The sequence below is a fragment of the Nipponia nippon genome, unplaced genomic scaffold (genome assembly GCF_047370975.1).
Source record: "Nipponia nippon isolate SJK-2023a ecotype South Korea unplaced genomic scaffold, ASM4737097v1 scaffold_10, whole genome shotgun sequence".
NCBI lineage: Eukaryota > Metazoa > Chordata > Aves > Pelecaniformes > Threskiornithidae > Nipponia > Nipponia nippon.
The window spans coordinates 27,107,673-27,134,892 of NW_028262291.1; the positions used below are offsets into that span (position 1 = coordinate 27,107,673).

Sequence of the window (27,220 nt, forward strand, 5' to 3'; positions counted from 1 at the left end):
ACAAAAGTCAGCTTGACAACCCAGAAAAAAGCTCTTTTATGATCAAGTTGTTATTTCTCTGGTTTAGCAAGTTGGCATAATTTACTGTGTGGTCAGAGGAGTACCAAAGGAATAGATCAGACTGTAACTGTGCACCTTAAGAGTTTCAGTTGACTTCTGAGGACAGATGACCTGTAACTGCTGTGTTAGGTAACACTATCACGCTCAAAACCTGGTGATTGTTGCTCTTCTGATGAATCACCTCTGCTATGGCAGAAATATTTAAGGTGCACTTTAGTTTATAGACAACCAGGGAGAACTGAGTTTTGATATTGTCTTGAGGAAGCACTTGTTTTTTACAATGGTCAGACATTTGCTACAGTTTTCATAAATACATTGGAAAGGATTTAGTCATGTCTATATCAGAAAGAAAATCAAATTTGCCTAAAGTTCAGGATATCCTGTCTCTCCATATGTTACTCATCAGGGTAGAAAGAGCTAAAGCTGGATTAAGAACCACCTTCATTTTCAAGTGATTTTTCAGAGAATTGGTGATTGACCTCTGTGTTTGGAAGTATCAGTTTGAGGGCATTGGTCTCCAGGCATTGTGGGTGTTGCAAAACACTCAACTTCTTTCCTAAATGAGTGGTGCTCTGTACTTTGCCCTTCCTGCTTCTTTGCTGCTCCCTTAGGACCATAGAAGATAGGAAAGAGAGAATACTGGTCATTATCTTTGTGTTTTTGTCTGAAGAGTTTGTATCTTTTGCGACAGACTAATCTGTGATTGGACCTAGTTTTTCAAACTCAGGGGGTTCTGCCAATTACAAAACGCAGGTCCAGAATCAATAGATTTGGATTACTTAAATAACAAAATAATCAGATTATTTAAGTAGTGAAATTATCAACTTTATGGTTGCTGCAAATGAGTCACAAAATGGAACACTTCCATTTATTGGAAGAGTTTCTCATCTTAAGAACATAAAGTTGAATTCATCTGCCTTAATGTGAATGTAGAAAGGTGTCCAAATGAAAGAGAATTGAGACTTTTCTTGAACATCTGACAATGGTATATGAAATTGCTTGTATGCATCCCAGTATGAAATGCCTCTTATGATGATTGACTCCATAAATTAACTCCACAGAGATATATCAAAATAAAACTGATGGCATTCCGCTTCTGGTCTGGTACAGAGAATATAACTGAGGAGGAGTCAGCTTTGCTTTGAGATAAGGAATCACTTGGCCTTTGAAATAGCACTTGGTTTTGTTCCCCACTTTTCTGGTAGCTGCTCTCTTTAACCAGACAAGTTTTTGAATAGAGAGTTTACTCTGACACTCAAGATTGCTTCTTGTATTCGGAAATTTATATGCCGCACTCTGCCACAGGAGATTAAATACTTATTCTGTCAAATCATATTGTTGTAAAAGTGAGCATTGGCAGTTTCAAGACCGAGGAACTCCTATCTCTGTATTGACTCTTGTCATATCCACATTCACCATGCTGATATTCCACTGGAGGACAAAAATGCCTTTATATTGTTTAAATGCCCTGTGGTTAGAGAGCACTGTAGTGTTCGTATTGTTCTTACTGCCCTGCCCCTCCCTTAGGGTGATCCTGTTGTTTTCCTGAAGGTAAGCTCTAATGAAAACTCCATTGGGACAGATTTGTAGGCATGTTGTAAGTTGCTATTCTTCATCACACCTGTTTTTACCTGAAACATGTCTGTGTTCAAATAAAATTTCTGCAGATCTGAGCCCCTTCCAAAATGGAAGTCTTTGGCATGGAGATGAAAATGGGCATTAAAAGACTGTAGATTTGTCTACTTAGAAGGAACTTCAGCTCTTCTGCCATAAGAGAAATTAATTCTTCCTCAATACTTCTAAAGCCATTTAGAGTTCAGGAAAGTAGAAGTAAATTTGTTTGCTTATAGATTTATTTGTTTGTTTGGAGAGACTGTTCTGGATTAGAGTCCTCATCTTCATTCTTTCCGGGCTTAGCTCTTCCTGAAGTTGAAACCTACTACAGTATCTAATCTAATGCTTATTTAGACCTTATTAAAGAGGAAATTTTTAGATAGGCATGGCTGTATTTTCTTAGCTGATTAGGAAAACTGAGGCACATACACCATACTGCTTCTCTTTTAACTCTGGAGGCTTGGAAAGTTTAGATATTTTTCAGAAACACACTCTCTAACATTTTGATTATGGTCCTGCATGTGTAGCTTAAAAGCTAGTGAAGTTTTGCAGATGGCTTCTTGTCCAAAATATGCAGCAGGAATCTCAGCTTTGGTTAGGAGGCAAGATAACAAAATAACAACTTCCTAAATCGATCACATTCCTTCTGTGCCAGGAGTGATGCTGGAGCTTCCCTTGTTGCATCTGCTAGTCTTTCCTACCCCACAACGTATGTGGTAGCTTGAATTGTTTGCCTTTCCAGGGATACCACATCCCATTCTGATCTCCACTCTACTCACGGACAGTGCTGGAGCTATACCGCTGCCTTTGCTGCCTTGTGCCAAGAGCCAGGGGAGATCATGCTTTATAATGTTCTAAGTTGATGCACTATGCAGAAATTATTATTGCAGTGATTACTATTTTAACTGCATAATGTACTCTCCTGGAGCTGTCTGGGCTGCATTTGAACTCTCTTCAGGTAACATGCAACAAAAAACTTCCATTTGGATAAAATGAAATGAGAGAGAAAAAGTGAGTGAATTTTTACTGGAGTATAATATTAACTGGTTCACTTTTGTATCTGGTACTATTAGTAGAAACAATTTGAGATTAAAGGACTCCTCAAAATGGCTTGCATGGCTGTTCTGATGGCTGCAAAGGACAATGAAACTTGAGACTTGTTGCTTTGTTTAGTCTAAATGGTCTCTTGAAACTTAATGAGAAGAAAAAACAGCCTCTATCATACTTCAGAAAGATTTTCTAAACAGGTCTTACAGCTATTCTAAGAGAGTTCAGAAAGGAGAGGTTGTAAAATCATTTAATAATATGAAGTTTGTTCTTCTGAGCTAAGATTACACGTTACATTTCTTAAGTAAAAAAAGTAACTCTGACCAGTTCTTACTTTAAGGTTTTACCTCACACATGCACGAGGTATGTTGCTTGCAATAAACCTTAGTTGAAGGCATTTTTGATTCATTGTAGTTCTCATGTAGGGTAATACAACAATCTTCATATGTGGTATTGTCCTGGAATTGTATAACAGGTTCTGTAGTCTCCCCTGGGTCCAATATGCAACCACACAGCAATTCTCTGTGTAAATGTAGTTACTTTGCCCATTGTAGTGCTTTGTGGCATGTTTGGCTTGAAGACAAGCAGACTGTTCAGAGCTTTCCAGGACCCAGTGGATTTCCAGCTTCTTAGCAGAAGAACAACTTCTGGCTCTGTTTTAGTGGCAGAAAACTAACCTTAAATGTATAGTTGATTCTTTAAAAATATCTCTAGCAAATACTGCAGAGATGACAAAATGTTTGTTTCCAGTGCATCTTTTTGACTAAAGTACAGAGCTGCAGGTTCCTATAATATAGGAAAAGACAGCAAAATACAGGTGTATTTGAAATCAGATTTCTAGGTCTTGTGTACAAAGTAAAAAAGTTGAAGGAGATCTAAAGTATTCTGTTCCATAGAATTGCTTGCAGCGTTGTTTCTTACACAAAAAGCTCAAATACCTGAAGGTAAACTTCTGGCCAATCTTAAAAAAAAAAAAAAAAAAAAAAAAGGATCATTTTTATAAGCTCAGAGACAACATTTGGGGAGACAAGAGGGGAAAGGCAGTGTAAATGGATCTGTACCTCTGCTTTCAGGGCATGATAGCTTGCAAGCATTAGTATTTTTACCCTCTTCAACTGAAGACTTCAGCGTTGAAGTGCAAGTGTGATTTATCATCCATTACTTTTGTGTGTCTCTCATGGTCTGAATTCAGTCAATAAATAAAAAGAAAGGGGGGAGGGAACCCCTCAAACCTTGCTGCTGCCTTAGATGTTCCATCCTGTCTCCTTTTAGTAGTTCTCTGTCCTTTCACAGGGTAGAAATGCATATCCTCACTTCTTATGCTCTCATTTCCTGCCTTGTCTCCTGTTCTGTCTCCTACTGTTGCATTTATTTCCTCTTACCATTGTTGTGGCCAAGCCACTTTTCCTACTTTCTCAAGAATTTTTTTTCTATCTACAGTGCCAAAGTGTCTACAGGTCTTTCAGATCTCTCTTAGGTACTCAAGATTTCCACAGTTTGTCTCTGGCAAAATGTAAGCATTGTTCTGTTCTAACACTGTAATGATAAAAACTCAAAATGCTTCCCCAACTATGTCTGCTGGAATTTTGGCAGATGTTTAAAAAAATAATAATTTTTAACTGAAATTTTCTTTTGCATACCTTCCTGTAGAGCTTAAGGAGTAGAAATACACACTTTACATCTATTCACAAAAAAAACCCCACAACCTACAGATAAGGATAAAAGGATTAACTCTTTTACAGGTTTTTTTTTTCCTTTTTTTTTTTAACATTTATATGTCTTCCTAGAATAAGAGGAAGAAACCTATATGCTTCTGCTTTAAAAGCAAATGCCCTGAGATTCATATATCAATGCTTCTTCCTCATATCAATTATTAATTGTAAAATGTCTTGCAAAGAGAGATAAACATGTGCTGATTACTCCTTGTCTGTGATTTGCCAAAATTCATTATTCTAGGGAGCCTGCATTAAGGCTTGTTGTTATCTGTTCTACAAGTACAGATGCTCTAATAGGTTGTCATGCATTAATTGCTCCAAATTCATGATCTGGTCTTTTGGCAGTTTGTTCATCCGCTTATTTGGTTCGTGTCTAGTATCTTTCATACAGTGTCTTCTGAGCCAGGCCTTTGCTGTCTTCTTTGCATCACAGTAAGTTTTACTGTGTTGTGGTTTTTTGGTTTTTGTTTTTTTTCTGAATTCACTACTACTACCAAGAAATAGCTGACAATGCTGATTTTTGTCTCCCTCTCCATTCCCTTAATCTGAAAAAAAATGAGGAATTGGGAACTTTTAATTAAAAAATTGGAAGTCTAAAGCTAGCAAAAGAAAATGTCTTGCACTATAAGGGAAAGACACCAATCCAGGTACCTCTCTTGTTCTATTTCTATGAAGATTAATGGAAGTGTTTAATGTATCATTGGGGAACAGGTATAAGAAGGAGATAATTAAACACCAAAGAGAAGATGGAGTTTCTAGGAAAATATTTTAATTCGAAGATTTTACTTACATGGACATCTTTTTTATTTAGTTCACTGTGTGAATGTAGTAGCTATTATCCTAATGCTGCACAGGCACTCGCCTTGAAAACAGGGTGGGCAGGTACTGGCTGCCTTTGGAAAAATCCAGCTAAATACTAACCGAAGTTTTCTGTCACTCTGTAAATGGCACTACTGCAAAGTGTGATATTTGAAGTTCTTTGGAGTTTCTTTCTTTGTGTAAAAAAGAATTAAATAGATACAGATTCTGGAAATAATAGTTGTGATATACCTCAAAATAATGCAAAAACATTTGAGTGATCTCAAACCGGAGGGTAATGAGAAATTTTATGGTTGGAGATGGGTGTTTGAGGTCATCGTGAGGAGGCATTTTCATGGTCAGTCTAGTCCATTTTTTTCTCATTTTGGTAATGCCTGTACAAGCCTTTGCAGTATCATCACTGAAGTAGCAGACACAGCTGCAGCGGGTCAAGCACTGGGTTAGCAGCCTCATGCTGCTGTGTTAGCTAGCAGCTATGCACTGAGAAAGTAAAACTTGGGTAGCATCATGCAGCTGTTCTGCCCTAGAGAAGCAGATCATTGTCTGCAGAGCTGTGGGTCGCTTGTATTGAAGAATTTTGATACCCACAGCCCCATCAGTATGTTCACAGCACACTCATGTGTCCCCTCTCAGGCAAGCAGATGAAGAGGCAATGTGTCAGAGGGAGATGAGAGGAAAATTGAAGAAGTTTGGAGGCCACTGTCTTAAAGTCAGTGAACTTCACTCATCTGATTATAAGAGGGTCTTAAGACTGATAATTCAACTTCTTCTGAGTTCTTGTTAGACATCCTGTTACTAGCAGTTATTGGCAGAGCAGGACCTAGCTGCAGTTTTTTTGGCTTCTTGGATTTGAACAGATGTTGTTACCTGTTTCCTGGTAGATAAGCTCTCATATTGCAGAGCTACCGTCTGCCATTTGGTGTAAGTTCTCTTCAGGAGTGAGCCAGATATTGAGTATACCACAGATTGAATTTGTTCATCAGTTATATGATGGCATATTGAAAGCAATGGCAAAGCATTTTAAAAAGAGGGGAAAGTGTATATACTGGTTGCTATCTGTGCTGTAACATTTCCTGAAGTCCAGAGGTGTGGTTTGGGGGGGTTTGGGGTTTTTTTTGTTGTGTAGTTGGGGGGTGGGGTGGGGGTGGATATACTTACTAAAGCAATTGAATATTGCGCTGATAATAGCTGAGCATTTTTAATTAGCATTTGCCTAGTGTGTGTATAGTTCAGTTCTTGAGTAGTTTTAACAGGACAACTCTTTTTTTTTTTTCCATAGTGCTTTATATTTTGTCCCAACACAAATGCATAGGCATTCTCCTGGTCTTTGGCATGTTCCAGACCTATCTTTGCCATTCACAAAGGCTAATAATCTATAGTGTTTGTTTTCACCACAAAACTGTCTGAGCGGTCTCTCAGCCTCTCTGTTTTCAGCTCAGGAGAACCTAACCTGTTGTGGTTTGTCTGGTAGCCTCTGATGGGTCTCTTCCAAATACTTGTCCAGTCTGTTCTTGCACTCCTGTAAGTTTATTGCATCTGCACTATCCTGTCAACAAGGAGTTAAAAAAATCTACTACCCTTTGCATGAAATACCATTTCCTTTCCTCCTCAGAGGAGGAATGCTGTTGTATCAGTCAGTAAGATTTTGCTTCTTAGGTGTCATGGGAAAAGTTAATTTCGAGATACTAGCTGCTTAAGAAGATAATAGCCACACACAACTATTAGAGTTGATATGTTCATTCACTTCATTGCTTGTTCTTTGAAATAAAAGCAAGAGGGACATCTAGACTGGTCAGACAAATAAATGTGTGGCAGTCAAACCAGAATTGTTTGGCATCATGTTGGTATGTGGTTAATACTCTAGATACAAGTCTTCCTTGGTTTTGCTGTTACATAAAGGTCAAAGATGTTTCTATCAGAGCATTAGTTGATTCCTGGACCTTTACTGTTTGTACTTCCAGCAAAATGATGGCTTAAAGTCACTCGTCTGTCTAAAGACCTGGTGTTCTAGACTACTTTGCTGGTGCCCTTTGAAGTGCCTTTGCAGTAATGCATGCAGCATGGGGAACAGACAGGAGGAACTGGATGTCTGTGTACAGTCTGTGTTCTAATCTAGAAGTATTTTGATTAATGGAAATAATAGATATTGGCTACAGAGAGCTCAGTTGGATTTTTTTTTTATTAGCCAGTTTTTAAAGGAAATGATGCACAAGCCTTATACTGTCATTCCTTCCTGAAAACTTTTGAATCCACTGTTCATATTCACATGAATTTGTTAGAGCAGTAAATGTCTCAAGGCATTAAGTTCCTAATCATTTAGCATTAAGTGAGGGGGAGGCCACAACTGAACATTCAACTCTTGCCCTTTGCCCATCGGTGTGTGAGTAGCTCTGAACTAATCTGGCTATTGGCTATGGTCTGCGCAGCTGAACAGGTAGCAGTCACTGAAGGATCTTCAGACTCATTGGATTTATTGTAAGGAGGTAAGACACATCTGTAGGAACAGCTTTTTTTAGTTCTGCTTTTGGTACGTATTGGCATACTTGTGTTGAGGGTTACCTCTCTAGTGTATAGGTTTGTTGTATAGCAAACAGTATTCTCAGTTCTCTGTGTCCCAGGAAAGCATCACTGCATCGTGGTTTGCCTGTGTGACATCTGGACATTGAGGAGCTAAGGGAAGTTGCTTGGATTTTTGCATCAGGTTGGTACAGAGGTGGGAACAGAGCCTTCTTTTCTACCACAGCTTGCCATTCCTTGATGCCTCTCTGAAACAGCATGTTCAAGTGATAGGTCTTTTCTGACCAGCTTAGTTCGGAACACCTTCATACAACAGGCTCACACAGGTATAGGACTTTATATACTGTTTTGCCACCTCATAATTGTGATCTCAGTTGCCACAGAGGAGAAGTAGCTTTTGTGGTTTTAATCCAAACAATGTCTTCCGTATCTATTGTCACATGAAGATTTTGCACTGGATGTGTTAATTTAGGAAGACAAAAAGCTGTGACTATGGAACTTGAGAACTGCCACACTGGACACAGTCTAGTTTGTTATTTCCTTCTGATAATGCCCAGTACTATGTGCATTAGACAAATGGATCTAAAATCTTAGTGATTATTGATCAGTCTGTGTTTAAAGGTGAGGTTACTTAGTTGTTCATTCCTAATATTAGCTAGAAGATGGTAGTTCTTATGTGCAGTATTTTGATGCATGTAGTCCATGGGTTATCTGTTTAAAAAAAAAGAGTTGGGATTTATATATATGTGCAATGTGCAGTAAATAGAAGTGGAAAAATATATCCCTGCAAGCATCCAGTTGTGCTCAAACCCTGTCAAGCTTCGACGGGATTACAAAAGTCACTGCAACTAATTATTTATTTTATCTGTGAATATAGTAAGAAGTGTTCCCTCTTACCAGTTTCAAATTTGCCCTTGCCAGTCTCTTGCTTTACTCCTATGAACATAGGAAACTACAACCACTTTGTGAATTGTGTGGCAGTAGATTCTGTTTCAAGTGAATGTTGCATAGCAGTAAGAAGGCAGGAAGAACAGAAGCAGAGCTTTCAAAAGAAACATACGTACTTGAGGAAGCCCATAGACAATTTAAAAGAAAATGTACCTGTATATGTTTCTTTTCTATCTTTTTATAAGCTCTACTGTTTAGAATTCATTAGAATAACAAATTTGTTCACTTCGGTGCAAAGTTTTATCTCCTTTTTCAGAAAAATAACATAATTCCCTCATTTTAGAAAACAGAATCATAGAATCGTCAAGGTTGGAAAAGACCCTTAAGATCATCGAGTCCAACCGTTAACCTGTCACTGCCAAGTCCACCACTAAACCACGTCCTCAAGCACCACATCTACCCATCTTTTAAATACCTCCAGGGATGGAGACTCCACCACTTCCGTGGGCAGCTTGTTCCAGTGCCTGACCACCCTTTCGGTGAAGAAGTTTTTCCTAATGTCTAACCTAAACCTCCCCTGGCGCAGCTTGAGGCTGTTTCCTCTCATCCTATCACTCATTACTAGGGAGAAGAGACCGACCCCCACCTCACTACAGCCTCCTTTCAGCTAGTTGTAGAGAGCAATAAGGTCTCCCCTCAGCCTCCTCTTCTCCAGACTAAACAACCCCAGCTCCCTCAGCCGCTCCTCATAAGACTTGTGCTCTAGACCCTTCCCCAACTTCGTAGCCCTTCTCTGGACACACTCCAGCACCTCAACGTCCTTCTTGTAGCGAGGGGCCCAAAACTGAACACAGTACTCGAGGTGCGGCCTCACCAGTGCCGAGTACAAGGGCACTATCACCTCCCTGGTCCTGCTGGCCACACTATTCCTGATACAAGCCAGGATGCCATTGGCCCTCTTGGCCACCTGAGCACACTGCTGGCTCATGTTCAGGCGGCTGTCAACCAACACCCCCAGGTCCTTTTCAGCCAGGCCACTCTCCAGCCACTCCTCCCCAAGCCTGTAGCGTTGCATGGGGTGGTTGTGACCCAAGTGCAGGACCCGGCACTTAGCCTTGTTGAACCTCATGCAGTTGGCCCCAGCCCGACGATCCAGCCTGTCCAGGTCCCTCTGCAGGGCCTTCCTACCCTCCAGCAGATCGACACTTCCACCCAACTTGGTGTCATCTGCAAACTTACCGAGGATGCACTCAATCCCCCTCATCCAGATCATCAATGAAGATGTTGAACAGGACCAGCCCCAGTACTGAGCCCTGGGGAACACCACTCATGACCGGCCGCCAACTGGATTTGACTCCGTTAACCACCACTCTCTGGGCTCGGCCATCCAGCCAGTTTTTAACCCAGCGCAGAGTGCACTTATCCAAGCCGTGAGCAGCCAGCTTCTCCAGGAGAATGCTGTGGGAGACAGTGTCAAAGGCCTTACTAAAGTCCAAGTAGACAACATCCACAGCCTTCCCCTCATCCACTAAGTGGGTCACCTTGTCATAGAAGGAGACCAGGTTAGTGAAACAGGATCTCCCTTTCATAAACCCATGCTGGCTGGGCCCGATCCCTCGGTTGTCCCGCACTTGCTGCATAATGGCACTCAAGATGATCTGCTCCATGACCTTCCCTGGCACCGAGGTCAGGCTGACAGGCCTGTAGTTCCCCAGATCCCCCTTCTTGTAGAGGGGCGTCACGTTTGCTAGCTTCCAGTCATCCAGGTCCTCCCCGGTTGACCAGGACTGCTGATAAATAATGGAGAGTGGCTTGGCCAGTTCCTCTGCCAGCTCCCTCAGTATCCTCGGGTGCATCCCATCTGGGCCCATGGACTTGTGTGCATCCAGGTGGAGGAGCAGGTCAGTGACTGCCGCCTCTTCGACAACTGGGACTTCACTCTGCATCCTATCTCCATCTCCCAGCTCAGGGGCCTGAAAAACCCTGAGGATGACCAGTCTGACTATTAAAGACTGAGGCAAAGAAGGCATTAACTACCTTAGCCTTCTCCACATTCTTTGTGGCAATGTTTCCCTCCTCATCCAACAAAGGATGGAGATTCTCCTTGGCCCTCCTTTTGTTGCTGATATATTTGTAAAAACATTTTTTGTTATCTTTAACTGCAGTGGCCAGTTTAAGTTCCACTTGTGCCTTCACCTTTCTAATCTTCTCCCTGCATATCCTCACAACATCCTTGTAATCCCCCTGAGTCGCCTGCCCTTTCTTCCAAAGGCGGTAAGCTCTCCTTTTTTTCCCGAGTTCCAGCCAAAGCTCTCTGTTCAGCCAGGCCGGTCTTCTCCCCCGCCTGCTTGACTTGCGGCACATGGGGACGGCCTGCTCCTGCGCCTTTGAGATTTCCTCCTTGAATAACGTCCACCCTTCCTGGACTCCTTTGCCCTTCAGGACTGCCTCCCAAGGGACTCTGTTAACCAGACTCCTGAACAGCCCAAAGTCCACCCTTCTAAAGTTCAGGGTAGCGGTCTTGCTGACCCCTTTCCTTACTTCTCCAATAGGTTTTGTATAATTTATTTTGAATCATTTGTCTTTACTATCAAATAAAAGGGGAAGTTTAACTGCTGTTTTATTTTTCCCTAAGCGTGCTTAGGCAGAGAAAACATCATCCTGTAAGGCAGAGGGATAGGTGACTTGTTGCTTCATCTGCTGGCAGAGAGCTGGGAGTCCAGGGGATTCTTCAGTCAGATAAAAGTTCAGAATTCATTCCTTTTGAGCTTTCACAGAATTAATTGGAGTAGAAGCTACAGGTGAACAGGACTTCATTCACAAGTCAGAGAAGTAGGTCAAGAATGTATTGATTTACCTCAAATATTTTTTTCCCAGGAATATTTTGAGGAAGGGGAGGGAAAAAGAGCTGCTTATAAGCTATTTTTAAAATAAAATTTACTTACGTAATTTGTGAAAATCCGTCTTGGAGAGTATGGAGGAATTAAATGCTCTCAGATAAACACCTGAGAGAGAGCACCGTGAAACTTTGCTGTTTCTGAGATAAAAGTAATTGTCATCCTCTCCTATCCTTTTTCTCCACCTGGGAACTTCTACAAAAATTTCATATAAATAAAAGTGTCTTTCAGTTAATTTAATCTGAATTGTAGGCAACCCAAAACTTCATGTATTTTGATGGCAAATTCAACATTCCAAATGTGTCAGATTTGTGTACTCATGGTGCATAACTGTCATAGAGATTGGCAGAGGAAGAAACTGCAGTTTTGGCAACTAGGTAAGGGGCTTTTTGTACCCAGCGAGGCATGGGGAGACAGTTTGGATTTCAACATAGGCAGAAAATGTTCTGACAACATGCCTATATGATCAACAACGGAACAACCAAATATTGACTAGTTACTGTATTTTGATGCATGTAACCCAGGCGTTATCTGTTTAGAAACAAAACTGCAATTCAGCAACACTGTAGGGATCTGGATATGCACAGATAATACAAGGGGAAGTTTATTCTAGGACCTGTCTCCTTCAAAGCTTCATAGCATCTGATTTCCCCATAGCTTGCATCCTTTCCCATAGTTCACTCTCACCATCCCAGTAGTTCCTTAGCTTCAGATTTGTATATGTTGTCTGAGGTTCAGACTGTATAAAATAAAAGATCGTATTATCTTTAGCTTTCAGAGTTAATTGGTCATGGAAATGAACAAGGCTTTCTTAGGAAAGAATATTTGACACAGGTTTTTTGTTTTGTGGGTATTTTGTGGCTTGGGTTTTTTTGTTTGGTTGGTTGGGTTTTTTTTAGGTTTTGTGCCCCAGGATATAATGTAATTTTGTAAATTTAAAAATAAAAGCAAAACTTTCAGCCTTTATACTCTGCAGTCTCTGAGGAGCATATATAGCGATATATTCTGCAGCATAATCTAGGGCTTCAGAAATGTAAAAAAAGTGAGATTTAATCTGTAGCATGTAGAAGTTTTTAATGCTTGTATTGTCAGATTAACACCACATTTAAATGTGTAGCTACAGCCCATAGAGCTTGGAATTTCAGACATTGTTTCTATTATCCTTTGAATAGAAACAGTCAAAGAATGGATCTGGAAGCCAGCAGGAATTTGACATCTGAGCAAAAAATAAGTGTGTTTAGCTCTCTTATTTTTCTTTCTTTCTTTGTGAGCAATGGCTAGGATGACTTTTGTGTTTTTTATAATTCCAAAGAAACACTGCTTCCTCATTTAATTCTTCTTATTTCTGTGCAGTAGCAAAATACCATCTTTCCCCTCTCTTTCTGATATTTTCAGAAGTGAAGTCTGTACGTCTTTTAAATTCACTAGCTTGATGCCTTCAACTAAATAATGTTAAAACAAACCTGTTTGTAGTGTTTTGTCACTGAAATTGCCATCATTACTGCAGAAGTATGGTACCTGAGGCACTGAGTCTTGGCTAACTTACCTTCAGATATTTACTGACTATTCTACTATTGATTCTTCGTTTCCCCCAAATTGTACATAACAGCATGTGAAGTATTTTTGGCGCTTTTCATTAAATGAAGTGAGCACATCACAGGAGAAATTAGAGTAAATATAACAAGAATCAAAAATTAATGTGTAGCAGGATAGTTGCACAAAACTAATGTTTTAATTATCAAAGCCAGTAGACTGAATTTGACATGGAGTATAACGGTGTGAGAATGCCTGTAACCTGTTGCAGTTTTGTCTTAATGGAACAAGAAGATAGACTTCCATTTTGGGGAGCAGAGAGATGAGGGAAAGAGTGGGCATAGGATCAAATCATAGTGACTTGGTGATTTTCTTCAGTGAATTAATCAATCTCAGTAACCTTTCTAAAACCCATTTTCTAGAGTATCTGTTGCCAGCATCATCTTTCGTTGAACCTACAATGAGCGTGGCTGCTGGGGTATTTTACTGGCTGCTTAAAAAAGCTAAAGATAACTGAAAGACTAGAAGGAATGAATTCTGGTCTTCATAGGCGAGACCAGAATTTAAAGTGTTGGTCTGTGGATTTATGTGAACAGTGGCAAGAAACCCACCGTATCTTCTGCTGTTCTGATCATATAAATCTGAACTGTTTCTCTCTGTGGGCTCATTTTAGAGAAATCCGTAAAGTGAGCTCCAGGCACAATTTAACATTTGAATATGATACATTTTACACAACATGGCATTTTTCAAGTGGGAAGCCTGTAAGATGTGTCTTAAGGTAGATATGAACACTTTACTGAAAGCTAATAAATTGACCTGTGCTCCCTAGTGCCTATTTGCATGCTTTTAACAGTGGTGCTTAGCAGGTAGCTTACACCTTTTTCATTAAAGAATAAGCTTTCTTGCATTTACCACATAGTAAGAGCATACATGTAGTAGTTACTCTTGAATATCTGATGTGTACTAAATTCGTGTCCTCTCTTATTTTGCAGTAACATGCATATCTCTTTGTATTACGAGGCCTAACTCCTTTTAATAGCCTTTTAATTAACCTCAGTGTAAGCAGAAGATTGGAAATGTTCTTTTTTTCAGAGGTTGGAAATGGTTATTTATGAAAAAATAATTGACATGCTGTACCTGTGCAAGCAGAAAGCAAGCTGTATATACTGGCCAGTCTAAAGAAGTGCAAGTACATGTTGCAGTCATTGACAGACAAGAAAGAAGTGATTGCAGCTGCCCCAGCATGCAGTCCCTTAATGCTCTAAGAGGTTTTTTTGTGGTTATATCGACCTTATACATAAGGCTTATCTGGATTCATGCTGGAGTTGAATTAGTCATCCCTCCTGGAGTGCTCGGACACACCCAGCTGCTTCTGCAGCACTCACTATCTGCAATCAAATATTTCTGCATTTCCCACTGCATCCAGTATTATCCAGGTTATCTCCCCATTAGTTTGGGTATTGGAGATTTAACAAGAGGTCTGTATTGTGTGTATAAATACACCTCACAGTTCCTTGATCAACATGTCATTCCTGTTTTAATGATGAAGCAGCTGAGGTGTTCTGACAGTGTTTTCAGAGATTATAAAACAGTTTTCAACAAATCACTGTGTTTTTCCCTTTCTTCGTCATCTCTGTATATCTCTGGATTTATAGATGCATGATGGGCAAAGTATTGTTTCCAGAAAAATGTATGTCTTGCTCCTATAAAAGGAGTAGGTTTTGATGTTCTGTGGTAGTTAAGGAATTTTTGAGTAATCAGATCTTCTTAGCTTTCATGTTTTGGCAGGTTCAGAGAAACATTTTAGTTGGCAATTTTCCCCCTAGAAGTTAGGAGAGTGTCAAAAATAGTGCACAAGATGAAAAAATAGTGCACAAGGTGAAAAGAGTGAGATCAGCCATTGAAAATGTTTATGGTGAAGGAACTTCTTGACTTCACACCTTAATATTGATGATATGGGAAGAGTCTGTCTGAATCTCAAGGCCTTGGACTGCCATTTTGGGAGGCAAGGAGTTAGTTGGGGATGGAAAGACTGGAGTTTGTATTCTTTCTGCTCTGTTACCCATTGCTATCTTCATGGATCTGACACTCTGTTTATCTGACAGTGCACTCAGTACTGCTTCGCCAGGGAAAATTGAACAAAACAAGCCCAGTGCATCAGCATTTTCATTGTGTATTAAGCTGAGCCTCCCTTCACATGGTCACATCCCCTTTTTAATCTGGGATTCTATGTCCCTTTCCCAGTCCAGCCTGTTTCTGTCGTGTCTATTGCTGGTCTCCCTGAGCTTCTGTTTCTGTGGTTTGAGTGTTTTTTGTGTGGCTGAGTGTTAAGACCTGCAGGACTTTTGGAAGTGGTGTTGTTTGGGGGTTAGGCAATACACTGGTTTAGTGTTAGTAGTTTGTCGCAGACTGAGGTGATGGCTGCGTTCAAGTTGGATTTCCTCCCAGAGATGATGGTGGACCATTGCTCCTTGAATGCTAGCCCTGTGTAAGTATTTTGTCTTTGTGTCTAAGTTTGTAACTAAAGTGATAGTTGGAATTGCTGTCTTTGAGGCCTCTGCTGTCTGATGAACTCCCACTGGGGAAGGGGGAAAGAGAGATGGAGAGCCTACAGTTTGTTTGGTTCAAGAAATTGTAGTGGGCATTGACAATTGATGTTGGATTCTGGATAGGGGGAAAAATGATCTGATAATTTTGGGGATGAGGGCTAAGGAGGAATAAAGCTATTTGGCAGTACTGTTTATAGTATGCTACAGGTGCTGATATTATAAAATCAGTTATTTAAATCAATTATTGGGAGAACAGTTTCTGCTCTTCCCTATTAATGACTCCAGACTAAACCTTTTAATTAGGAGTGAAAGATTCCTTGAGTACCATTGAGGTCATGTTAAGAGCTGCCCAGTTAACAGGAGCCATGCTATGCTCTTGAAGCTACCCATGGCATAGAAGGCAGGGATGAAAATTATTATTGGCAGAGGGTTAATGATTTCCAGTTGTTCTCAACTGGAATGGAAGGACATTGAATAAAAAGAGGTAGTTTACCTCTTTGTAAAAGTTACTGTTTGCCTTGGATATTTGGAGAGGTGCTGACCCTTTCTGAGTGGAAAGGTAGAGAGGAGTGAAAGGATTTATGATGATTCCCTTCCCTTCTAGTAAGAAGCTTTGTTGTTTGAGGTCTGTTCATACAGTTAGAAAATTGTGAGCTTTCCCAGCATCAGTTTTCCCTTAGGCTCTGAACAGCAGCATATTGAGGGGAAAAATTAACTAGGCATTGCCTGGTTTGGATTTTTTTTTTATTCTGTTCAGGGAGGAATATGATTGCAGATGAACAGTGAGAGGAACACTGGTTACTGTAATGTGCAGTTAACAAGCCATTCAAAAACTATCTTTAAAGGAAAAAAGCAGAGATGATGAGAGATGACTACTCTGGAAGAAGGCCACCTGTATTCCTCAACAAAGAGTTTGGGGGCAGAGGGAACCATTGTATAGTTACTATTCCACTCCCCATGTCCTTTCTAGATTATGCAGAGGCTGGTCAGCAATTTTAACCTGCTAATCACTGTAGCTACAATAGGATGTTGTTACAGTCAGTCTTCCACAGAGAGAGGTCCTGTGGTATACCAGGCTGTGACTACCAGTAGCAAGACCTCACATTGCACTTGGCAAGCAATGAGGGGTCAGTACAGAAAGCAGTGTATGACTGTCAACTAGCTGGGTGGAGTATAACACAGTTTTGTTAATAGGCTGTGAACTGTTCATATGGCTAGATGTAGTGCCTTGAAGCCTATTGAAGATTGCCATGCTCAAAACTTCTGTGTTGTAGTCTTAAGTGACTTTTTTTCTATGTTAACACCCTACTAGTAGTCAACTTGATTCAGTCTGTGACTAACTAGGTTGTCCAATCCCAACCTGTTCATTTACAACCTAAGCCTGTTTTTTTGCCAAATATTGTTGAAAGTTCCCTAGTTTCACAAAGAGCTATTGCCTTGCAAACCTTTAATGAAGCTTCTGATCTGTTCAGTTGTACCTGTCTCTCTGTTTTAAGATGGATCTTCACCCTGGGAAACAGTTTCAGATAGTCACATTTAAAAACAACGAAAAAAATGTTATCCTCTCATTTTCACTGGTTACTGATAACTTCAGTAGTCTGTGGGTAGACGGAGTTTAGGTTCTTTCCTGTTCTGGTTTCTTTTTCTGTAAAGTTTTACATGCTTGAACTAGTGATATTTTTCAGTTATCTCAACAGATTTATGTCCTGAGTTACAGATGTTGACTACATTATAGGAGCAAACGTTAAGAGAAGTTTTAAACATCTGTATAGGGTGTGTTGTGGTTTCCAAGTACACAGCTTGCCAATGTATGTGAATGATGTTTCTGAATATTCTCTGGTATGCAGGACTGGAAATGTGCAAGAGTCTCTCTTTATATGTATAGTTTAATCAGATATATTTATATATATATGTACAAAATTATTATTATTTTTTTTAATCTTGCTGTAAGCATGCCTCTTCTAGCTGCAATAGCATCTAGAATCTATGGAAAGATATAAACCAGAAATTTCTTCTTGTTTTTCATAGCTCAAAGAAAATGAATGGCACACTGGATCATCCAGACCAACCTGATCTAGATGCTATCAAGATGTTTGTGGGTCAGGTCCCACGGAGTTGGTGTGAGAAGGATCTGAGAGAACTTTTTGAACAGTATGGTGCTGTCTACGAAATCAACGTCTTGAGGGACAGGAGCCAAAACCCTCCTCAAAGCAAAGGTGAGAACTTCTGTACTTCTCATGTGAGACTTGGTGTCTCAGCTGCTTTCACATGGTTACAATCTTAGCTGTTTGCTTATTCAAACATCCCTGTGTGTTGGAGCTCTGTGTGACCAGGTGTGCATGCAAGCCCAGGCTTTATAGTCTTTAAGTGTATGTGTCTAATTATACTTGGCATTCCTGTGAAACTAGGTACATTTTTGGTACTACCAAATAATGATTGAGTTTGATAATGGAAGTAGCCAACAATTATCTGGCAGATGTATCTAAATGTTTGTTTTAATGGTGTATTGGTGATGTTGGGTCAGTTCTGAATATATCCTATTTTATTACACTTAGAAATCTTTTTTTTAAACAGTAACAATTAGTAGTACCTACTTATTTCAGTGTCTAACCTCTTCTGCTTGTCATACATTTTGCATTGGAAGGATAGAAGTGGGACTTGCAATTTCAAGATTCAGTGTTCTTTCTTGGCTAGCATTTTGTTTCAATTGCAGGGTGCTGTTTTGTTACGTTTTATACCCGTAAAGCTGCACTAGAAGCACAGAACGCTCTTCACAACATGAAGATCCTCCCAGGGGTAAGAGAAGAGCCATGCTTTCTTTGCAACTCTGTCTTGGTTTTCTGAGCTCTGGCACCACTGATGTACAAACATATGTTATCTTGCCCTCAAATCATGTTTTAAAAGAACTATTCAAAAGAGCAATGTCATGAGATTTGTATGGTAACAGATTGTAAGGGAATTTTGGAGCATTTGGAGAATAATATGGTAGTGAAGTGGGCTCCTGTAATACTGAGAAGGGATGATGGCATATCGTTAGGAAAGCTTTTCTTCTAGAAATTTATGTATTGTTACATATGCACCGCTATAGAGGCAGTTTAGACTACCATTTCTTTCTTCCAAAGTTCTTATGGGATGTATTTCATATAGTATAAAGTGAATGCATCTAGGATTAAATAATCTTTTTACATTTCAGATGCACCATCCTATCCAGATGAAACCAGCTGACAGCGAAAAGAGTAATGGTAAGCTGTACTAAAGTCTGAGTTTGGTGGCATCGTTTGGGCTAATAGGGAAGCTTGAGGATTTTCCTTTTGTTGAACAGCTTTTGATGAAGTCTTCTTGAATTGGGGACCTGATTTTTGGAAGGAAAAAAAAAAAAGAGAAGGAAAAAAAAAAAAAGGGGCGGGGGTGTTTTCACTATAGTAGATAGCGTAAGTGATATCTCTAAAATTCCATGACTCAGTATCTCCCATTGCTGCTGCTTGTGGTGGAACCATGTTGTCAGTTAGGGAAACATACAGTGAGGAGTTCTTTGTACTAAGGTGGTTTAAATCTTTGTTGGGGACATGGACAGTGGGATTGAGTGCACCCTCAGCAAGTTTGCGGATGACACCAAGCTGAGTGCTGTGGTTGATAGTCTAGAGGGAAGGGTTGCCATCCAGAGGGACCTTGACAGGCTGGAGAGGTGGGTCTGTGCAAACCTCATGAAGTTCAACAAGGCCAAGTGTAAGGCCCTGCACCTGGGTCAGGGCAATCCCAAACATGGATACAGGCTGGGCGATGAGTGGATTGAGAGCAGCTCTGTGGAGAAGGACTTGGAGGTGTTGGTGGATGAAAAACTGAATATAAGCCAGCAATGTGCACTTGCAGCCCAGAAAGCCAATTGTATCCTGGGCTGCATCAAAAGAAGGGCTAACAGGTCGAGGGAGGTCATTCTCCCACTCTACTCCGCTCTCATGGGACCCCGCCTGGAGTACTGTGTTCAGCTCTGGGGCCCCCAGCATAAGAAAGACACGGACCTGCTCAAGCAAGTCCAGAGGAGGGCCATGAAGATGATCAGTGGCCTGGAGCACCTCTCCTATGAGGACAGGCTGAGAGAGTTGAGGTTGTCCAGCCTAGAGAAGAGAAGGCTCCAGGGAGACCTCATAGCAGCCTTCCAGTACCTGAAGGGGGCCTACAGGAAAGATGGGAAGGGATTCTTTATCAGGGAGTGTAGTTATAGGAAGAGGGGTAACAGTTTTAAACTGAAAGAGGGTAGATTTAGATTAGATATTAGGAAGAAATTCTTTACTGTGAGGGTAGTGAGATACTGGAACATGTTGCCCAGAGAGGTTGTGGATGCCCCACCCTGGAAGTGTTCAAGGCCAGATTGGATGGGGCTTTGAGCAACCTGATGTCGTGGAAGGTGTCTCTGCCCATGGCAGGGGCTTGGACTTTAAGATCCTTTTCAACCCAAACCATTCTATGATTCTACGAAATCTAGAAATGCTTTTTCAAGTGCTTGACCAATTGAAGCAAGGCCTGTTGCAGCTAGGGTGAGAGTCAAAACTTCTTGTAGTATACAAGGGAGATTGAGAATTCACAAGAGTTCAGTAGAGAAAAAACTGAATATTTCTGTGCATTGGCCATTTCAGATGGATTAAGACATTCATCATCTACCATTGGGTAAATGATCATTTATCCATGTATTTCCATGATGAGTTTATATATGTACATACATACGTGCTCAAATGTGTGTGTATATATATTGCTGCAAGATAAGCAAAGTGTTTAGCATCTTGTAGTTTCAGCCTTTCTAGGCTTGGCTGAATTTTATTTTCTTCATTTGCCATAGTTACTATAAGATTAGCATTCCATCATGAAGAAAATAATCCTGGTTCCAGAAAGCTTACATCTTAAGATAGTTGAAAACAGAAGATGGGATATATGGGTAACATACAGTAGGAGTAATTCCATCTGCAAACTCCTCCATGGGTATACAGAATATGTTTCTGTATAAATATATCTAGAAAGGAGTAATTCTTTTGAAGTATTGTTGGGAGGAGAACAGAATAGGTTCTCTAAACTAAAATTGATCTTGCATTATACATGCAGACAAGTATCCTGGGAAAATAATGGAAAGAGGAAAAAAGTATTTAATGGCATTTTAGGTTGACAGTTCTGAGGCTAATATATAATTATATGAGTTTTGGTAAAAGCTGTAGGTGAAAATATAAATAAGAAAGCATCAGTTAAAGTGTTTTAACTTGCCATTAATAAAAGGGATTCTGGATCTCTTGAACTAAAATGGACTGCAGAAAGGATATGAGAGCAGCTTGAAAGTGAACTGGGTACGACATTAAGATTTAATAGTCAGTTAAAGTCACGTCAGCTGGAATATTTTGGAATTTTTCTCTTCAACGCCATAGAAGACTTGGCAAATAAGTTGATTTCCCCTCACCATGGCACTAAATAGGAGAAGACTTTCTCTCTTGAGGCTTCAAATTGTGCTACAGCCTTCATCTTATTATATTTTATATTGTGCTGATTTGCAAGCTGTTTTATATTTCCAAATGGTGTTCTGCATAATTTGCTTCATCCTTTAAAAGCAAGTATTTCAGAGGTGATTAGCATCCTGAAATAAGTAAAACAAGAGGTACAAAGTTCTGCTCTGGATTCATATTCACCCCACTCTCTTAAGTGACCTTAAACTGACATTAGTAACTGCTAAATGAAAAGTTAAAAGAAATGTCTTTCTGGACCATTTATTTTAAAATAGTCTGCACACTGAAAGGTATTCTTCAACTCTAATACATCTAGTAGCATCAGCATTTAGAGGCAAGATACAGTAGCACACAGTCCATCGTTCTGATTTGAGGTGTTATTTTCATGCTCTTGGTACAGATCAGAATGGATGAATCTGAAACAGAACTAAAGCTGTTCTGTTTTAGCAACTGCTGTTGCTTCCACTGTTGAGACAGGAGCATGAGGAAATCAGCAGATCTAAATTCAAGTGATTGGCATGATAAAGAGGCTAGAAAGAAGCTTTCTGCAGCTCACTTGCTTGTTTAGATACAGTTAGGTATGTTGGTAATCTAACAACAGAAGAGACAGAGGAAAGAGCATGAAAATAGTCCAGTAAAATATGTACAAGTCTTCCCTCACTTGCCAGCAACTGAATGCAGGACGTACAGGGAAGTGCTGAACCTGATATATTTTTTTTTTTCCTTTTCTTACATTCTTGCAGTTCATAGGCTTGCAAGGGAGAAACAGTCAGCAAAATGTAAACATAAAGCATCATAAAACAGGCATCCTTCAGGTTCGTCGAGGTATCTCATATGCATTCTCTTAGATTGAAGAGATTTCATTATTGGTAATCTGATTTTTGACAAGCCCCTACCCTAAATACAAGGGAAATAACTGCAGTTGATGGAGAAGACTTGACAAAATAAGATCTAGTAAGCGCATATTTGCTGGTAATACTCTTATCCTTTGATTTCTTAGCAGTAGAAGATAGAAAGTTGTTCATTGGAATGATATCCAAGAAGTGCAATGAAAATGATATCCGAGTGATGTTCTCCCCCTTTGGGCAGATTGAGGAATGCAGGATATTACGGGGCCCAGATGGCCTGAGCCGAGGTAAGCAGGAAGCTTTTCCAACAGTTCAAGGTTCTCCACTGGATGCCGCTTTTTGCAACTCAAGGTGGCATTTCAGCTCTTTCTGTGATTCCCCCAACCCCCTCCCCAGGCATTTTCATTTCTTTATTCATCCCAGTAATTGTGGATGTAGTGAATGACTTGGTTCCTTTTTGTTCTTTCCCCAGGTTGTGCATTTGTGACTTTTACAACAAGAGCCATGGCACAAACAGCAATCAAAGCAATGCACCAAGCACAAACCATGGAGGTAAAACAAGTTAGTGGGTGTCAGGAGATGATGTAATTTGTCAGGCAGTCACTGTGGCGTTTGGAGGACTAGAGAGCAGAGAGGATAAGTGCAGTGTGTGTTTCTTCACAAATACTACTCCTGGACCTTTGTGTTTGTTCTGCTCCTATTTTCAGAGCTTGAGATAGAAACTTCATTTGCAGAGAAAATGCCAAAAGACCAAATAGAATTAAAAGCAAAAGAGATTTTGAGCCTTTAATGAAATGTGCTGTTTGGAGAAAAAAAAAAAAAAAGTATATGTGCATGTGGGGGGAGGGGAATACTTCCAATGTCTTAATACAGTATTTTTGTGACTGCTGGTGATAGCAGGTATATAATTGTTTGAATTGCTGTTTGCAGGGTTGCTCTTCTCCCATTGTGGTAAAATTTGCAGACACACAGAAGGACAAAGAGCAGAAACGAATTGCTCAGCAACTCCAGCAACAAATGCAACAGATCAGTGCTGCCTCAGTATGGGGAAACCTGGCTGGTCTCAACACACTTGGACCCCAGTACTTAGCAGTGAGTTTCTCATTTGGGTTCTTTTTATCTCTTCAGGGATTACAGTGTCTGACTGTCTTGTAGTGTTTAACATATTCATTTTTAGAAGGCTCCTGATAGATGGGAGCAGGGTTCTTAATCCCCATTTTGTGAACGAGGAGGCTGAAATTAAGTTATGTGCTAACAGCTAGTCAGGATACATTTAAGTGAGGATTCCAACCCCAGTCACTGTAGACCTAACTACTGAAACTTTTTTTTCCCTGTCTTCTGTAGAATGACTTTGTGCTAGGAAGATTTTCTTCATATGTTATGGCCTCAATGTTTGCCCATATTAAGTGCCCTTTTCATGTCTATCTGATGACATAGTTCTTTTATTCCTCTTCCATTTTTCCTTTTACAGCCTTTATCCTTTATTTCTCTTATCCCCTTCCAGTGAAACCTAGAACAGTACTTGGTGCTGTCCAAATAGAAAAGGTGATCAGGTTGGAAGTGCCAACAGCTCACAGTGCACAGTAAAAAAAAAAAAACAAAACAAAACAACAAACCCAACCAAACAAAAAAACCCCAACAAACAAACAAAAAAAGCCCCCACAAAACAAAAAAGAAACCACCAACAAAAAAACACACCAAAAAACCTACAGAAAATAGAGAGAAGCTACTCTCTTTAACTAAAATGACACAAGAGAAGGTAGTCTGTTGTTTGTCACTGATCTTAGTTGATTTTGCTGGCTCCCTAAAGGGTGAACTTTTCATAAACTGATGTGCTCTGGCTCACGTGGGTTGCCAGAGTAGCTATGAGAACTGTATTCACGCAATATAAGGTCTGGGGAACAGAAAAGGAAAATTTCATCTCATTCTTGGCATGTGTACTGTTGAAGTGGGGGCATTCTCTCTTCTACTACTGCTTTAGGTTTGGTAGATTGGAATTTTTTATAACACCACCTAGTTAATGGGGAAAGGAATAGGAAATCCCTCTAAGTAGCTTCCAAGCTGAGGCTTGAAACCTCTCTCATGGCTGCTGTGCTTAAGGAAAGTGGAGGGGGTTCCCTCTCACAGTGGCTTTTTGGTTTTGATACGGCATTTGCCATTTTTCCTATGCTGGCAGTGTCAGCTGTAAAGTCTGGCTTGAGGTAGTATGTCCTTAGGGGTGGCAGTCCTGCCTGAGGTACTTTGGATAGGAGTTCTTTCTCACTACTGATTCTACTGGTTTTGTCTTGGTGTATTAGCTATAAACTTCCCTCAACATTGATTATGTTGAGTGGGGAAAACATTGTGCTGGTGCTTTGGCTGCAATGTGATGCATGGGCAATGTGGATTTTCACTATGGCGGTGCTCTGGCTGTGTTGTGTAAGGGGAATTCTCTTTACGCTTTGCTACGACGTGGTGCATGGGCAGTGGGAGTTCCCTTTGTGACGGCGCTCTGGCTGTGGTGTGATGCAGTTTCTCCCAGAAGCGGAGCCAGCCCTCACTCTCACTCTTGTTTTGTTTTTTGGTGTAATGTCTAGCTTTATTTGCAGCTCCTTCAGCAGACAGCAGCTGCGTCATCTGGGAACCTGAACACATTGAGCAGCCTCCACCCAATGGGAGGTGAGTTTTTTTTCCATCAGAAGACAAGTACAGTGCCAGAGAAAAGAGGAGGAGGGTAGAGAAAGTAGCCGAAAGGCTTGTAGACACATTAACCTCATTTGAAATAAGTAGTCCTGAGTTTACCTACTCCTTTGGAATGACAGGAATCCTTTGCTACAAGTGTGGATGTTCCTTCTTAATCTTAGTTAACCATAGTCCCCAAGGTAAGTTGTGGTATGCTGGTAATCTCCCCGACCTCTGGCATTTAAAATTATCTTCTCTTATGCGTACAAAAAGATGGCTCTGTATATTTATTTTCATCCAAACAGGTGCATATTTGAAGCATTGTGTTTTGAAATAAGCACTAAGGCATGTGTTTCAGTGATAATGGATTCCTAGGTTTCCCGTTTTAAATTATTTGTTCTTAAATACATAAAAGTTGAAAATGCAATGTCAGTAGGAATGTGAACTAGTCCTTCATTCAGGTTCTTTAATTACTTCGTTTGGATTATGATTGATTACGCCATTGCTGTTAGGGAAATACCAGCTTAATAGGTATGAGCCAAACTCCTTGCTGTGGACTGCTAGTCAGAATATTCCCTAGGTGTAGCAGTACTGGGACTGCAAATTGATTGTCCCTTCTGTCTTCACAGGGTGAGGAATAATGAAACACATGTTAGTAACTCTATTCACCCCATCCTCTAAAGTCTTCTGCTGTCAGAAAAACTATATTTTTGGTTTTAATACTGAACGTTCTAAGCTTTTTAAATTGCCTCCTGGAATTATATGGTAGTTCAGAATATTACATGCCCTGTCTGTGCAGAGGTTGATCTAAAAGCGTTAAGAAAGTAGTGTCTTTGTACATCTGACTTGTGTTGGTGCACCCATCAGTAACAATTACAAGCTTTTGCAAACTGTTGTGTTTTCAGTTGTAAGAACTTTTATACTGATTTATACTTGAGGTTCAATCTAAGCTTAGCTTCTTGTGTTTACTTTTTTCACGTTAGACCTCTTCAGAGCTCTTCAGATCTAAGACTCTTGCCAAAAAGCAATTTTTTAAATCGGTTTCACTAATATCCTGTGTGGTTGTGACCTATAATAGATTTTGTTATGTGCATGATACTGTTTTTTCTTCCTCTTATGTCTGTTTAGAAGCAAGCGGTAATAAAGGAGAAAAACAGTACAGCAGTTCATGTTAATTGTTACTACGATAAGGATTGGGGCAGGGGGAAGGGACTAACTAGCTGAGGTTGCCTATGAAATTTCCAGGGTAATTCTGTCTTCACTCTTTAAAAAAACACCTTAAAAATTGAGAACTCAGACATATAAATAGCATGTTGCATGGTGTTTTGAAAGAATTATTCCAAGTCTGTGATTCTTCACAGAAAGAGTTTTAGTTTCAAAGTCCTGTTCATACCTCAGCTGATCTCCTTCCTTTCTTGAAATTCATAGAAAGAAATATTAAGTGGGTAATTAGATCCCAAACTATATCAGTCTTTGTAGACAAAGTTTAATCTTGACCCTGTTTGAAAGCAGATGGGAAAACAATGTGATGACAAGAGGACAGGTGCAGTGCACACATGCCAAACTGCTACAGAAAGGAAGCAAGCTGCTTTGTTCTTCGCTAGCTCTAACACTTGGACTTTTAACCCTCTGTAGCACAATAAAAACAAAAAATATAACTTTTTGGTTTTAACTTCATGCTTTTGTTACAATGGCACCTTGAGAATCTAAATAAAGGCAGAATCCTCTTGTTTCAGGTACTAAATGTGGTTAGGGAAACAGACCCTGTCACAAAGAGAAAACAATTGAAAAAGAGAAAAAAAATAAATGGACTATGCTAAAGGTAGTAGAAGTTTTTTAGAAAATAAATAGTTTATACTGTGTTGTCACATACTTGTGTTGTCTGTTTATATAAATGACAAAATTGAGATTTTTAATTATTTGAGATGTGTGCTTTGAGCATCCAAAATATGAGGTGTCACATCTGCCTAGGACGTTTTGATATTGTTATATGAATGGCGATTAATTTAATTTTGGTTTTAATTTTGTAGGGAAGAATTTTACTAGGGATTGTCTGAATTCAGATGAAAAGAGGAGGAATTGTTAGAATAAGCAAAGGTAGAGACAAAAAGGGGAAATAAGGGAGAAGGGAAGAGAGGCAGAATTGGAAGAATGGAGCTAGCCTACCAAAGGATGGCAAAAATACAGAATTCAGAAGAAGATTGATATCAATGATAATCCCATGGCAGGAAAAGAGGGCAGAGAGTATCAGTACTGACCAAATGGTTTCGTTAAAAATTATAGCTCAAAATCAAGGTGAGTCAGATGAGTAAATTGACCAGTAAAAGTTCATCAACACAGGGATACCTTCCTCTCCCTGCAGTATTCCTGGCTGCTTACCCACATCATGCCTGATGTTTCTTGTTTTCCTTACCACTTTTGTTTGACCGGCTGACTAGCCTACACATACATTGGCTGGTCTTGTGGTCGGGAGTTGCTGCTTAACATTGTCTCACAATTGACTGTTGCTTCTTGGCTGCCAAGGGGACCAAACAAAATATGCTGATATTCAGCTGATGGTGGGTTAAAGGTGTGACTTGGTGGCCACTG

At 40.0% G+C, this 27,220-nt stretch overlaps 1 protein-coding gene across 21 annotated transcripts in view; it reads left to right on the forward strand.

The window, feature by feature from the left end:
- CELF1 (CUGBP Elav-like family member 1) overlaps positions 1-27,220 on the forward strand; it is a 72,437-nt gene that overhangs the window by 18,485 nt on the left and 26,732 nt on the right. For 7 of the 21 annotated variants that reach the window (XM_087746061.1, XM_087746064.1, XM_087746065.1 and 4 more), the window contains 7 exons: positions 17,668-17,855; positions 18,353-18,435; positions 18,833-18,881; positions 22,123-22,257; positions 22,443-22,522; positions 22,901-23,062; positions 24,547-24,628. In XM_087746061.1, the coding sequence (XP_087602187.1) occupies positions 17,678-17,855; positions 18,353-18,435; positions 18,833-18,881; positions 22,123-22,257; positions 22,443-22,522; positions 22,901-23,062; positions 24,547-24,628 (769 nt within the window). In that variant the 5' untranslated portion in view covers positions 17,668-17,677. Of the gene's footprint in view, positions 1-15,449; positions 15,579-17,667; positions 17,856-18,352; positions 18,436-18,832; positions 18,882-22,122; positions 22,258-22,442; positions 22,523-22,900; positions 23,063-24,546; positions 24,629-27,220 lie in introns of those variants that run through there. The other 14 variants (XM_087746050.1, XM_087746053.1, XM_087746049.1 and 11 more) reach the window with 6 other exon arrangements.